The sequence below is a fragment of the Meles meles genome, chromosome 8 (assembly GCF_922984935.1).
Source record: "Meles meles chromosome 8, mMelMel3.1 paternal haplotype, whole genome shotgun sequence".
NCBI classification, from domain to species: Eukaryota; Metazoa; Chordata; class Mammalia; order Carnivora; family Mustelidae; genus Meles; species Meles meles.
The window spans coordinates 43,768,767-43,783,481 of NC_060073.1; the positions used below are offsets into that span (position 1 = coordinate 43,768,767).

General features: G+C 52.5%; 1 protein-coding gene across 2 annotated transcripts in view; it reads left to right on the plus strand.

Annotated features, from left to right (window-relative positions):
• PTPN5 (protein tyrosine phosphatase non-receptor type 5) overlaps window positions 1–14,715 on the plus strand; it is a 54,828-nt gene that overhangs the window by 28,463 nt on the left and 11,650 nt on the right. For both annotated transcript variants that reach the window (XM_046017416.1, XM_046017415.1), the window contains exons 4-7: window positions 11,965–12,158; window positions 12,731–12,838; window positions 13,077–13,154; window positions 13,622–13,863. In XM_046017416.1, the coding sequence (XP_045873372.1) occupies window positions 11,965–12,158; window positions 12,731–12,838; window positions 13,077–13,154; window positions 13,622–13,863 (622 nt within the window). The remainder of the gene's footprint in view (window positions 1–11,964; window positions 12,159–12,730; window positions 12,839–13,076; window positions 13,155–13,621; window positions 13,864–14,715) is intronic.

A 14,715-nucleotide genomic window follows, 5' to 3' on the forward strand; every position in this document is an offset into this window, starting at 1 on the left:
CCCATCTAGCTGAGTCTTGGGATGCTGTGAGGAGGCAGACCCATCTGGGTTCAAATCCCAGCTCTGCCACAGATCAGCAGCATGACCTCGGGTAACTTATCTGAGTGCTCTGAGTTCCACCTTCTTCACTCTAAAATGAGGTGATACCATGATAAGATCTTTACAGAGATTTTGTGAGGATTAAATGAGTTGACGCAGGCTAAGTGCTTCTTCCACAATGCTCCATACATGCTAGCTAGCAGTGATGGTGAGGATTGCTCCAGGATATGGAGTGTGAACAGAAAAGCCTTCAAATATTCCCAAGGGCCCAGGCATCAAGTCACAGCCCGGTCCTTCAGCAGTGGAGTGGAGGGGATAGTTTCGTGGGTGTTTCTTGATGCCCTGCCACAGACCTGGCACCTCGTAGAACCAGCACAGACACAGGCAAGAGTGTTGTCTACATGCTGAGTGAGGCGGCGGAACAGGAAGAGGGTCACTCATTTTCCTTCACCAGGGTAGAAATGGTCCTGATATTCACCAGGGTGGAAATGGCTCTGATACTCACCAAGATGGAAATGGTTCTGATACTCACCAGGGTGGAAATGGTTCTGATACTCACCGGGGTAGAAATGGTTCTGATACTCTAGGGAGTTACCTGGATGTGTGATGTGACCAAAGAGTCTTCACAACGGGAAGAAAGGCTGTCTGCCTCAACACAGGTTGATGCTAAAGGTCTTTAGACAAATGGACATCTGGCATATCCCTAAGATAAGCAGTGGCAGACGCTGTCCCCTTTCACATTGCCTGGCCCAGGGACCCTCCAAAAAAATCTCATCTTGGGGTGCCTGCGTGGTTCAGTCAGTTAAGTGTCCAGCTCTTGTTTTTGGCTGGGGTCATGATCTCGGGATTATGGGCTCAAGCCCCACATTGAGTTGTTGGACAGGGTGTCTGCTTGTGATTCTCTCTCCTCTACCTCTGTCCCTCCCCGCCCCTGCTCTTGCTCCTTCTCAAAATCAATAAATGAATAAGTTTTTAAAAAAGAATATTTCAGGGACGCCTGGGTGGCTCAGTTGGTTGAGCGGCTGCCTTCGGCTCAGGTCATGATCCCAGCGTCCTGGGATCGAGTCCCACATCGGGCTCCATGCTCGGCGGGGAGCCTGCTTCTCTCTCTGTCTCTGCCTACGACTCTGTCTGTCTGTGCTCGCTCTCGCGCGCTCTCTCTCTCTGACAAATAAACAAATAAAAATCTTTAAAAAAAAAAACTTGTCAAAAAAAATGTTAAAAAAAAAAGAATATTTCAGCCACTAAAACAAAAACTTCATCTTTCCATTTGAGCTCATTTCTTCCTTTCAAGTCCCAACCTCTTCTTTTAGTTAATCTGTTCACTACCTAATAGTCTGAAAACTTAGGGAGTGAAAACAGCTGCCTCTTATTTGCTCATGATTCAGAGGGTCCTGGAAGTCTCTGCTGGGAGATTCTTCTGTTCATGTGGCTTCAGCTGAGGTCACTCACTTAGCTGTATTCACCTGGTGCTGGGCTGGGATAGGAGGCCCAAGAAAGCTTTTCTTATATGTGTGGCCGCTCAATGTGAACACCACGGGGGGAGGGGGTGGAGGTGGGGAGGAGGAATCATTAGGGCACCTTGGAGGCCGTCTGCCATGCTGCTGAAAAGTTGAACCCTTGAAATCCGAAGAGACATATTCTAAGGATACGTCTATACACAGAATGATTTATGAGGGAAAAAAATCCACCCACAAAGGAAGGAAAAATACCAGAAAATATGTCAAAAGGAAACCAGTGTCTTTCTCAGCGTGGTAGGATTATGGATGACTTGAGTTTCCTTTATGCTTTTATGAGGGGTTTTTCCCCTCATATTTTCCCAAATCACTTAAAAAACGATTAGCCATCCTAAAATATTAATCAGTCCTTGCCAGGCAAGAGTGGTAGTTGGGGGTAATGGAGGCCTTCTGGGGTCAGTCACATTCCTCACCCATCCTGGCAGACCCAGAATTTCAGGGTCACCCAACCCCCAGGATCTAATGGGGTTAGTTAGTCCTGTGAAGGCATCTGTGGAGACAGTTACCAAGCCCTGGAATCCCCTCCACTCCCTGGAGAAAGCCAACACAATGACTCAGATATCATGCTGGTGAAGTTGCTCAGAAAAGAGAAGATTCGAGTCAGGCGGGGTTCTCCTTGGTGGTTGGCTCTCTCTGCTTTAGCCAAGACCATGAGCCTTTCCCCCTACAGGGGGCGCTGACTCCCAAGCCACCATAGCCTGCCTTAGGGTCAGAAGAACGCTGTCCCTTTCTCCAGCACTCCCAGGTCTGGGACCAGGCAAGATAATGGGCCTTCCCTTGGCTGTTGGTCTTTCGCCATCAGGACTTGACCCAACTTACAACTTGGTGTAAGTAACTTGGTGGCTTTGTTTCCTGTTTCCTTGGGAGGCAGGGTAATGATCATTTGAGGTATTCATGTGCATGGTCCCATTATCCCCACTGGTCTCCAAGAGGCCCCTCTCTGGTTCTGTTCACTTATTCATTTTCTTTTCTCTGCCACTGCCATACTGCTCCTCCCCATAGTTAATGTGTTCTAAGGTATTTAGTGTATGTTTTTTGTTTGACTCCGTGAGCTCTTGCAGAAGGGGTGGTGAGATTTTGTGTGCATGTATTTTAATTTGTACTTTTAATCCCCCCACTTCTCCCACCTCCACTGGAGACAGCATAGACTTCTGTACCCCCTTAGGGACTGTGTGAGAATTTCTTGGTTCAGAACCACTGGTTTCCAGATTTCTGCTTCCTTGGCCAGTTCCCATAGAGGATCTGGAAGAAGCTGGAACAGAGAGAACTAGGAGTAAGGTGGTGTGCGCAGAGGCTAGGGAGATAAGCAGGGGCCAACGTGTGCTGGGTCTTTATTGCTGACCATGACAAGGAGTTTGGTTTTTATCCTAAACAAGGGGAGACCATTGAATTAAATTTTTTAATTGTTTTTTAAAACAAATAGGTGTGTCTTTAGCACCAGAAGGGCCCTTAGAGACCCCTGGTCACACTCTGAATTTACAGAAGGCCTCAGAGGCCCACAGAGTCAGTAAGAGGCCCAGGGCCCAACAGCTCGGGAGAGGCAGACCTAGGACTATGATTGCTGTCTCCTGACACTTTACCAACATCGTGAGCCTTCCCGGTTGCAGAGAGCTGACCCAGGATGGCGGCCTCTGGAGGCGTGAGATGTGAGGGCGCTGCTGTCCTGGGGAGTCTCAGGTCGCTCCTGCTCCCTTCCTACCACTGGACTTGCCTATACTTCTGGGGGCACTGACCAGGGCCTGCCGAAGAACCCCAAGCCGGGACTCAGACCTGAAGGCCTCAGCCCTTCAGATGCCCACTGGCAGCCCCTGGGAGGCTTCCCATGCTGGCGTAATGAGAGAGAACTGAATGAGAGGGTTAAAGACATGTGTGCCAGTCCTGGTTCTGCCTCTCACCCTTTGAACCTCAGTTTCCTCATCTGTGAAATGGGCGGTAGACCAAATGCTCTCTCAAGTCTGTCCCTTCCTCCCCATGCATTTGCACTGAAGTATAAGGCACTTAGACTTCTCATACCCCCTCACCCTAAGGCCTCTCTGTCCGTTCTTTTAATTCTGAGCATGGGAAGCTGGGGTGGGTGGGTGGGGGAGGTGCACCTTCAGAGTTTCACTGACCCTTTTCACCCTCGTAATTCTGGACCTTTGCTCTGGAGAGGCAAGAAAAACTAAGCCATTGTTTGCAGCCACAAAGCTGTTTACAATTTCAGATAGAACCATTTTATTATATCCCATCCAAAGATTACTTGAGTTGTGTTTTGTTTTGAACGCTTGTTAGCATTCTGGATTTAATTAACTGGCAGAGACAACACTACTTTTCCCCCCCTTCCTGCCATCCTCAGCCCATGCCCACTCCATCCTCCAGCCCCAGCTGCCAGCCTCCAGCTCACAGCCTCTGCCCACGTGGGGTCAGGGCATCCACTGTTCTCTTGGGGGACTCACCTGGCAGATGAAAGGGAAGTCCTGCCTGCTGCTTCTCCCTCACTCTCCCCTCCCTTCCCCTCTTCCTCCTCCTCTCTAAATTGTGCTGTTTATGGAGCGTTCACCATGTGTCAGGCACCAGACCGAGCGCCTTGCATATCTTACTTTTTGGTATCCTCAATATCCAACAAACAGGTCTTACCATATCTGTCGTCCAGAGAAGAGAGTGAGTCACTTATCCAAGGTCACAGAAGTAGTGATCAGCAACGTCTGGCCTCAAACTGAAGTTTGTGTGACTCTTAAACTTTCTCCAAGAGCCACTACAAAAAACTACCTCCCTGGAAACAGAGCCACTCTGGGAGATGGGAAGATAGCACCCACGAGTCAGGTTCTAGAGAGACTTCTTGTTACTTAAGTCGGCCTACTGAGAGCATTCACACGTGGGTCCTGTTCTTGCCCCTTGCCACGCCCCTTCCCCAGCACAGCCTCTCAGCGGTCTGCACACAGCTTCCAGCACCCCCTGCCCACCCCGCACCCACCATGTCCTCTCCAGACTGAGCGTGGGACACCTGAATTCCCAGACTTCTCATCTTCATCCCAAGCCTACTTTTCTCTGCCCACCCTGCCCTTAGAAGAGCCTCCCCCAACCCTGCCGCAATGCTGGGGTGTGATGGTGCTGATGGGAGAAGACCTGTCCCCTCCATTCTGGGGTCACCCCTGTCCCCTGTATTCTAGAATGGGCCGCAGCTCTTTCCCAAACTGACTTCCCCGGATAGGCAGGAGGAAGAAGTACTGGAGATCCAGCCAGGGATGGGCCACACGGGGTCTGCTTAGAAGCCCAGCTGCCTGTGTCTGAGGCCTGACTGGGCCTTCCACGAGCCATGATGGCCTTGGACAAGTCACTTAACCTCCTAAACTCCTGTTTTCCTGTCTGTGAAAGAGGACAGTCCCCTTACCTACCTCTTGTGATGGTTATAAGGCCTGAATGAGTTGGTGTCGGTAAGACAGTCATGGGGGTGCTTGGCGCTGTGTCTTGTAGGCTGGTTAAGAGAATTGGCTTGGAGGAAGCAGAGCTTATGTGACCCAAACCTCACACCCACGGGCTTGCACTCTGCAGCAGTCTGAGAACCAGGGTCCCTAGCTTGAAGCAAGTCACTGAGGAAAGTTCTGGAGAATTCTGCATCAGACAGAAGGGAGCATAATAGAGCTGCCTCCCCACCTCTTTTTTGTGGTACAGATTTCTCACCTTGCTTGAGGGGAGCTCACAGAACATCAGCTTGAAACACAAAAGTCCCATACATGTGATAGTTCGTTTATCCCGTGGGGCCTACAGTGCAGGTCCCCTCCTGCTGCATTGGCCTGGGTGCCGAGTTGAGGGCTGCTTTTCAGTCTGCAGATTTTCCTGAGTACCTACTAGGTCTGATGCATTCACTCTCGCTCAGTTGCATGCTCTGTCGCTGTCTCTCTCCACAAGGCAGCCTCAGGGCAGCTAGATGTTTTCCCAGGACTGCTGAAGGTTTCCAGAGCAAGCATTCAGAGAGAAGCCACAGAAGCTAAATGGACTTTTCTAACCTAGTCTCAAGGGTCAGACATCATCATCTCCCACATTCCCATCTTCAGGGCAATCATCCAGTCTGGGGATAGTGGGCAGAGGAAGGGGACGTTCGTTCTACTACCCCAGCAACAGGAGAAGGTGGAGGTATGCACAGACACATCCGAAAACCATCATAGGAATCACATTATACAGAGGGTAAGCCGCCCACCTAAGTCAGGTAGCTGATAAACGGTGATAAGTGGTGGGCGCCCAGGTCCTAGTCCAGAATCTTCGTATGCCAGAGTGAGTCTCCTGTTTGCAAGCCATCCTGCCAGGGGAGTGCAGCAGCGAGGAGGACTCGGGCCTTACCCTTAGCCAGCTTACCATGCAAGAGCAGGTACTCAAGGCCAGCCCAGTTCTTGCCATCTCTCTGCCTCTTTCTGGGGTATGGCAGCCTGCTTGCTTGTTGATCAGCAGGACTGAGGCGGCAGAGGGCTTGTAGGGAGCCAGTGCCCACTTCTAGAACCCGACACCCACCACCAGTTTGACTTTGGCCAGTGGGGCTAGATTTGTGTGTGCGCATGTGTGTGGGTGTGTGTGCACATGTGTGCTCATGTCAGGGCTATTTTCACACCTAGGAGTCCTGCTGGTCACCATTAGGATCAAGATATAAAACACCCCAAGAGCGTGGAACAGGTGCTTGGTGAATGTTTGTGAAATGAAAACATTGTTTTGGGGAATCTCCTTACCCCCCAACACATCCCCTCTGACTCCTAGTTTGCCTGCTACACACCTCCCAAAAGGTAGCAGAAAATGGAGGCCACCCTCTAGCCTCCCAGGGAGGACAGAGTTCTGGCCCATTGAGGCCAGGCTGTCCCTTTCCCCGGGGAATGGCTGAGTGTGATCATTGTGGTGGCAGAAATGGCTGATTGGTCCTCTTCCTTCTAGGCTCTTCCACCCCTTCGCAAATAACCCTGGGGGCCCCTACTTCCCTTGGTTCTACAGTCGGGGCTTACCCAAGCAAAACCTCAGGATAGGCTTGCTTGGCCTGCCCTGGCTTATCCTCTGTAGGGCTTCCAGATCTTTCTGTGGAATAACAGAAAGATCCTGGATAGTAGAAGCCCACAGACCTGGGGTCAGATCCCAGTTCTACTGCTTCCCAGCTCTGTGACCTGAGTAAGCCCCTTCCCCTCTCTGGTCCTGAGTTTTCCCCCTTGAAATTAGCAGACTAGACTAGATGCCCCTCGGGGCCTGTCAGACTCTGCTGTCACTGATTCCAAAGGCCAGGTTGGGACTGAGTGTGCTGCTCTGCTGGTCAGGGCCCCGAGAGTATGTGGGCATGGCCGGGAGGTCATTCCTGGCCTTGTTTGGGAAAGGAAGAAAAGCTGAATGGGACAGAACCTCCTTTGTCATGTAAACAGGAACAGGCTGAGCCAGCCTTCTGCTCCAGTTCCGGTGGGCTGGCAGCCCGTGAGCTCCAAGGATGAGTCACTGACAGGAGCAGCCACGGTTCCGGAGCTCAGGCGGCGCCAGCCCCAGGGCACAGGGTAGCTGCAGAGTTTAATGGTGGGATTCAGGTGCTAGGTGACAGGAGGGGGATCACAGTGCTTTACATGCCCCAGGTAAAATCTGAAGGCTATTTGCTTGCAGGCCTTACCCAGGGTCCCTAGAGCTTTGGCCGGGATCCCAAACACCTGCCTTCCCGGGCTTCTTCCCTCCACAACTCTGTAGCCTTTGAGGAGCCATCAGTCCCAGAGCAGGGGGCGGTCAGGCACAAATTCTGCACTACCCCGACCCCCTGCAGCCGGTGAGGGTTCAGGATTCCCCCAAACACGGGGACTTCCTCCCTCCCTCCCAGGCTCTCACAGCCTCCCTCCTTCGCTGCAGTGACCCCTCCTGATAAGCAGTATGGCAAAATGGGCAAGCCTAGAAAGATCACTCTGTGTCCAGAAGCCTTGGGTTTGAATCCCAGGTCTTGGCTTCCTTGGGCAAGCCATCTGACCTCTCTCAGCCTCCGTTTGCGAGCCTGGAAACTCCCCTCCACCCCGCGCAGGAGGCAAGCCCAGGAGGAGCCCTGCCTAACAGCGTCGTCAGCGAGCTGTCTCTGAGTCAGGGCTTCACGCGTGGCAAGGCAGCTACCTCGCTGTGAACTATTGAAAAGCCAGCCTTTGACACAAGCAGCCGCCTCTCACCGACAAAATGGGGCTGATGATGCTAATGTCTGCCTCACGGGGCTGCCGAGGGAAGCCAACGCAACTGCGTGTGCAGCAGCACTTTGTGAACCGTGTGGAGCCTGCCCGGGGAGGGGTACCACTCCCACCACAGGATAGCGAGTGGCAGGGTGGGCAGGGCAAGGGTGAGAGCTGACATCACAATCTCTAGGAGCGGGACCGGAAGCCGAAAGGACAAGCGTGACCAGGACCACGGTGGTGCCTGCAGGTAGAGACTGCTTTGTTCACTGGTGTGTCTTGGGAGCCTGGCCCAGACTCGGAGAAGTATACAGTTGGTGCCCAATCTGTGTGTGTTGGGCTCATGCCTGAATGAACAGAGACTAAAAGAGAGACAGTTCCCGAGCCTGTTCTCCACCTCGCCTGCTTCCACTGCTTTCTCTCACAGACCTCCGCTCCGCACACCCAAGATCACAGGTGCTTAACTTAGAGTCTGTGGACCCCCTCCAAAACGACATGCACAGTATACTGCGTTTTTGAAAACTTATCTTCCTGAATCAAGCGTCCGCGTTCTGCCCAGAACAATTTTTCGGTAAAGACTGCTCTGAAAGGTAACAGTGTCTCCCAGGTGCTCAGTGAATACCATCAGTTGGATTCACTGCCAGGTGCCCTCTGGATTTAAAAACAAAACAAAACAGAAGAGCAGCCTTCCCTTTTTCTCTTTGAGAGGGGCATACAGGGTCCTACCAGCCTGCAGTTCCCCTTCAGCCCCCACAAGGTGCCAGGCCATCGACCTGCCGTCTTTTATACAGAAAAGTGATGACCCCGCATCATCAGGGGGCCTGTCTTGGGAGGGGCTGTTACGCCACTGGGTGGGTCACAGAGCTGCGTACACTCTCGCGCTCTCATGTCCCACCTCGCGCGTTTAGGTGGGACAGGTGTGACAGTCAGGACCCGGAATCTAGGAGTATTAACGAGGCCCCGCGGTGTCTGAACTCAGAGCAGTGATCCCTCTTCTAAATATTTCTTCCACTATATATAAATACATGTGTATTTGTATATGTGTGTACGTGTCTGGGCACACGTGTGTTTATGTATCTCCATATCACTGTATGTATATATGTATCGGAGGAAATTGACAATATATAAACAGTGACAAAAAGCCCTCCTCTCCTCTCCCCCTCCTCCAAAGAACCACTGTGAACACCTGGCTTCTGTTCTTTCCATTTACCATGTCCAGCATTTATTGAGCACTTACTGTATGCCAGAAGTTTGCCATGCGGTGTGCTTCCCAAGCAGCATCTCACATTAACTTCTCATCTTATGGTGGGCATTTACCACCACCTTATTCGCACATTTGTATTTTCTTAATTTTTAAGGCCAAGGAGATGATACTGTTTTGTCACCTTGCCTTTCTCCACACCATCGAAACTTCCTTCCATGATATTAAATATTCATTTACAGAATCTTTTATAACCGCGGCATGATGTCTTATTGCCGGCAGGTTCCACGCTTCTCAGACTGGGGTGCGTGTACCCCTGAGGGCAAAGCCACGGGATAAATTGTAGCGCATTTTCCTGAAGGAGAAATTTGACTCGAGGTTTTGAGAAAGGGAAAAAGCCCATTATTTTAATATCAAAACAAGTACAGATACGCCATAGCATAGAACCCAGAGCACCCATGAATTTTAAAACAAAGCAGCAAGGTCCAAAATTGTGAGAGCTTTCCGTTATTCTCCTGAAGACCCACGTCCACTCTCCTCTGAGGCTGGCAGAAACATCTGAGAGGCACCAAATTTAAGTTCAAGCCGCTCTTTTTACAGAGGAGGAAACTGAGTCCCAAAGAGAAGGAGGGATTGCGCGAGGTTATGCATTGTAGAGCCAAGCCAAGTGACCTGGACCCCTCCTGCCCTTCCGAATTTGGCATCACCCTTTGACTCCTTTTTCTGACCTTGCCTCTTGAGCAATCAAGCCTCTGCATCTCAGTGGTGGAAAGTTCTGGCTTCCTGCAGGACCCATCCTTAGCAGCAGTTTTTCCTTTTCACCTTGCTGGCCAGGATCTGAGCTGTGTGCTCAGTGACTCCCCCAGCACTTGGATTTTCCAGTGAATATAGTGGATTATGGGTGTGTATCCACTGGTCTGCCTTCCCCATGAGACTGGGAGCCTCCTGAAGGCAGGAATTAGGACCTAACGTTGTTACTATAATCTGACATTTATTGAACACCTACTAGACTCCAGGGGCCTTCCTTAGTGTTTCATTTATAGTATTTACAGTCTTCATCACAGCTTTTCGAGGAAGGTATCGTCATCCCCAGTTATCTGCTAAGAAAACTGAGTGGTTAACACTGGCCTACCATCCTACACACAAATATTTTGGTAGAAGTCTTTATTGTCGACTTACCTGTCAGGACTTTGCTAGATGCTGTGGACAGTTGTGATGAACAAAATGGGCTCCACTCCTGCCCTCGTGGAAATTACTGACAAGTTGGAAAGATGATATTCAGTGAATAATTTTACAAACCACAGCCAGAGCCCATTTATCTGCCTCAGTTTGAACATGCCTCAATGACTTCTTAGCTAAGTGACCGGGGCAGAGTCTTATACCCTCCCTGTACCTCATCTCCTTCTTCTATAAAATGACAGTCATTGTCGTACTGACTTCACAGGAATACCATGAAGAGGGAAGACAGTCACACATATATAAAGCTCTCAGAGCAGGGTCTCGCACATTCCAGGTGTATCGTTGCTGCTGGTGGTACTGAGAGGCGGGGCATGCTAGGAAGAATGCGGCAGGGGAGGACCCGCTTCAGGGGTGACATGTGATGTGAGTTCTATAAGGTGAAGAGGAGTTAACTTGGCAGTGTGGGGGGGTGGGCAGGGGAGGGGAGCAGGAGGTTGGAGGGATGTTCCGAGCAGAGGGACTAGCAGGTACAAAACATGGGGGGCGGTGGTGCGCAGAGCACGTAGGTGAGCTCACCTGAGGAACTGCGAGGAGTGTGGCTGGATCACATCACGTGGGCAGCCGCGCCAGGTCAGCATCTAGAAGGAGGAACCTGGGAAGAACCAGATAGAGCTGTCACCAGGACCTGGGCCCATTGCACCACACCGGTGATCCAGGCCACGGAAGAAGCTCAGTAAATGTTTGTCCAGTGGGCAAGCAAGCGCGTGGACAAAAAACTGTTAGCCTCACGTGGTCTTGGCTAGGGGTGTTCTGTTGTCACCCAGCTAGGAAAGGAGTCCACTGTCCCATTCACACGGTGCTGTCTGGACAGCCCCATCCCACTGTCAAGCTGTTAAACACCCATTTGGCTAGCCCCTCTCTTCTTGGCAGTAGGATAAACCTTGTGGCTTCCAATGGTGACATCCAACACCGGGGACTCATCCAGAGTGGATGCCGATAGACTCCCTACGGCCAGTTCCTCAGTTCTAAGCCAGTGGTGTTCATGTGTTTTTACTCGTGGAACCCTTTGTTGAAATAATCTGAGAAGGAACCCAGGGTGTGGAATGGGGACAAGCAGAGCTTCCATACCAAGGACTCAGAGCTCTTGGTAACACCCGTTGCTTCTGAGAAAGCACCAGGTCTCCAAAAAGCAGTACAGAACCCAAGGGTTGAGCTGAACCTCTATTTCCCGCAGGTATGGAAACCGAAGCCCAGAGAAGGGGTGACTCTTCCAGGGTCACACAACTAGGGACAGACCCAGAACTAGATCGAGACATTAGACATTGATTTTATACCCCAAGATTTTCCTCCGCACACCCCCAACCGCCCCCAGTGTGGGGCCTTGAGGTGGGGAAGGGGCGCACAGCCAGGATCTTGTCCAGGGTCCGGCCTCCAGCCACAGCCAGGCCACAGACCACAAGAGACAAAAATCTGGAAGGCAGGCGTGGGAGGGTTGTTCGGGGTCACGGCCTGGTTATGCTGTGTCTTTTTTTTCCTCTCTCTCTCTCTCTCTGTCTCCCTTTTAATTGAGTTTGAGGTGGTTGTTTTTTGTTTCCTTAAGAAATGGAAAAGAATGAAACTGCGTAAACACAGCGATGTTAACTCCCTGAAAAACCTCCTGCCATTTTAACTCTGTTACTGGAGAAATAAAAGAGAAATAATTTGTCCACCCACACTTAGCTCTTTCTGACGAAGGTAGGTGAATATTGCTTTGCTAATCGAGGGTGACGGCTGGAAGTGGAGCCACGCTGACTGATTCCGGATTGAGAGGAAGCCACAGCCACCCCAGAAGGAGCGGCCCGCCGTGGGTCGCCGGGCCCCGAGTCACCAGGCACCTGTCCACCTTCCACAGGTCTCCCCCAGCCGGTAATGATGGAGGCGCTGGACCAGGCCGAAGGGCTCATGGACTCGCCCAGAGAGATGCCACCGCCCCTGCCGCCTTCACCGCCCTCAGAGCCCGCTCAGAAGCCGCCACCTCAAGGCGCTGGGAGCCACTCCCTCCATGTCAGGAGCAGCCTGTGCCTGTTGGCTGCCTCGCAGTTCCTGGTAAGGATACCTCGGGCCTCACGAGGGTCTGGAGAGAGGGCAGGTGGAGGGACAGCCCACCGTGTCCTCGCCAAGATGGCCACCTGGGGCTCGTGGGGGACGAGGGGCCTTCTTGGTGGCCCTCAGTGCCTCGAAGCTCTCTGGCTGGTGTGTGGAGGAGGCTGGGGTTCTCAGCGACAGCCGCGCTAGCTAAGACCCTCACAGCCTGCCTTCCCTAAGCTGAGAAGCAGGAATGTAGGGCTCCCCAGCAGCCAGGCCTGCAGGGTCTCTCTGAGGACTTCCTGTCTAGGGAGAGAGCTCTGGAAACTTTTCCTTTTATGTATGTACCTGGTTGGGGAGGGGAGATCCCCTCTGGGAGGGGCTTTATCTTGGCTCCCTCCAGTCAGCTTTTCTGCAGGGAGCGTACTGAGGCCTTCTCGGTGCACGCAGTACCTGGCCTCTTCCCTCAGCCGTACGGTCTGGACTTTGCAGGGCTAGGTTGAGGCTACAGGTGAGCTCTGCAGGGGGAATAAGGGAGCAAGAAGCCCAGGCTCCAAACTCAGTTCATTCCCCCCTACCCCTGGCTGCCCCAGCTTGCCTGCGGGGTGATCTGGCTCAGCGGCTACGGCCCCATCTGGTCACAGAATGCCACAGACCTCCTCTCCTCCTTGTTCACACTCCTGGAACGGCTGGGACCCACGGTGAGTAAGCTCCAGGGAGCTCCCAGGTAGGAGGGAGTGACTTGGGACCTCCAGTATCACCAACCCCTGGATGGGGCTTCTCTGAGCTCAGAAGATACTTCCACACCCCTAAAACCCTTCTCCCTGCTCCCCACCCAGCCCTGGTCGGCAGCTTTCAGAGCCTCGGTTTTGTCACTGTCGGAATGGATGAGAACTGCGTCCCCACCACCCCCTGACCTGTTTGTCTCGTGTTCCCCAGGCCTGGCTGGGTTTTGGGACCTGGGAAGTCCCCAGTCTGCTGCTGGTTACTCTGTCTGTGATCCTCATTACCACCCTGGTAAGGCACCTCCTGACCTGACCTCAGTGCTCCCCTCCTCAGACCCAGAGGCCCAGTCCCCACCGGCTCCCATTTGATCCCCAAGCTAGATGTTTCAGGTCAGGGCATCTGTCTCCCTCCACCAGTGTGCCTAGAATGGGATGAAGGGCACCTTCTTCTCGAAAATGGGTTTGCGGTATTCTTGGCTGAGGGAAGGACCAAGGCCAGAGAAGAGTAGTGTAGGAGCTCCACACCCCTCCAAGAAGATCTCAATCCCCAGGAAACTGAGGGCAGGCAAGGGGAAGGGGCAGGGGGTAGGGTGGGGGCTGGAAGCTCCCATCTTAGTGACAGTGCCATGCACACCACTCCGAGGAGAGGAGGGATGTTCTAGACTCACTGAGGGCAGGGGCTCAATCTCATGGCCACCCCATCACTCCGGGGCTAGCCAGCATGGCCCCAGGTCCATGATGCTTTATCTTCCCAACTAGGCATGGCACCTCTTAAGGGCCCCCCCAGAGCCACCCACCGCACCGCCCCCTGAGGACAGGCGCCAGTCAGTGAGCCGCCAGCCCTCCTTCACCTACTCCGAGTGGATGGAAGAGAAGGCTGAGGATGACTTCCTGGACTTGGACCCCGTCCCTGAGACTCCTGTGTTTGACTGTGTGATGGACATCAAGCCTGAGGCCGACCCTGCCTCACTGACTGTCAAGTCCATGGGTCTACAGGAAAGGTGGGAAGGGCAGAGGAGGGGTGGGCTCTGTGGGCTCTTGAGGTGTCAGCAGTGCATCAGAAGGACAGGCGCCTGACTCTGACTCCCAGTGGCCAGGTCAGAGCCACTGGTGTAGACACATGCTCCTCAGGTCTGATTACATAGATCAGAATGGCCCAAGGTAAATGCTGTTACTGCACATGAGCACATAGGCATACACAGGTGCACATGTGTACAGTCACACGTAAACTCCCATACTCGAGCAAGTTTGGGTAGGTTCGTTTATTACAGGACTTGTCAGGACCTTTAACACGATTGTGTTCATTGTAAATGGGCAAGGGGGGTAGCGTGTGGCATTCCTCAACTTCTATAGAGTGAACCCTACATCTATACTTCTATGGAGGGTCCCATAGTGTTCCCTAGAGCATAATTTGGGAGGTGTCAGCACCTTCTTTTCAGAACCCTGCTGGGGAAGCCAGATCAAACCAGGTTTGCATTACCCATATGATGTCATGGAAGAAGCCCTGGATGAGGAGTCAGAAAACCTCTCTTTTGGTTTCAGCTCTGCCATCCCCTTACTGTGTGAGCTTGGACAATTCTTGTCCTCTCTCTGGGACTCAGTTTCCCTTCCTATATAATGAGGGCTTTTCAGCTGCCCTGGGCCGTAGACCCTGAACATGATCGTAGAGCTGGTCTAGTGCAGACATCTGTGTTGCTGTGTTCTGCCCCGGGAGTCCCTCCTCCCCGATAGCCAAGGGGCCTGACCTCTCCTGGAGGAGATGTCCATGACTCCGTGGCAGCCTTACCCAGGACTGGTGGGCCTAAAGCCATGACACAGAGGGTAAAGCCCTGCTTCTCTGCTCTAGGCAGGTG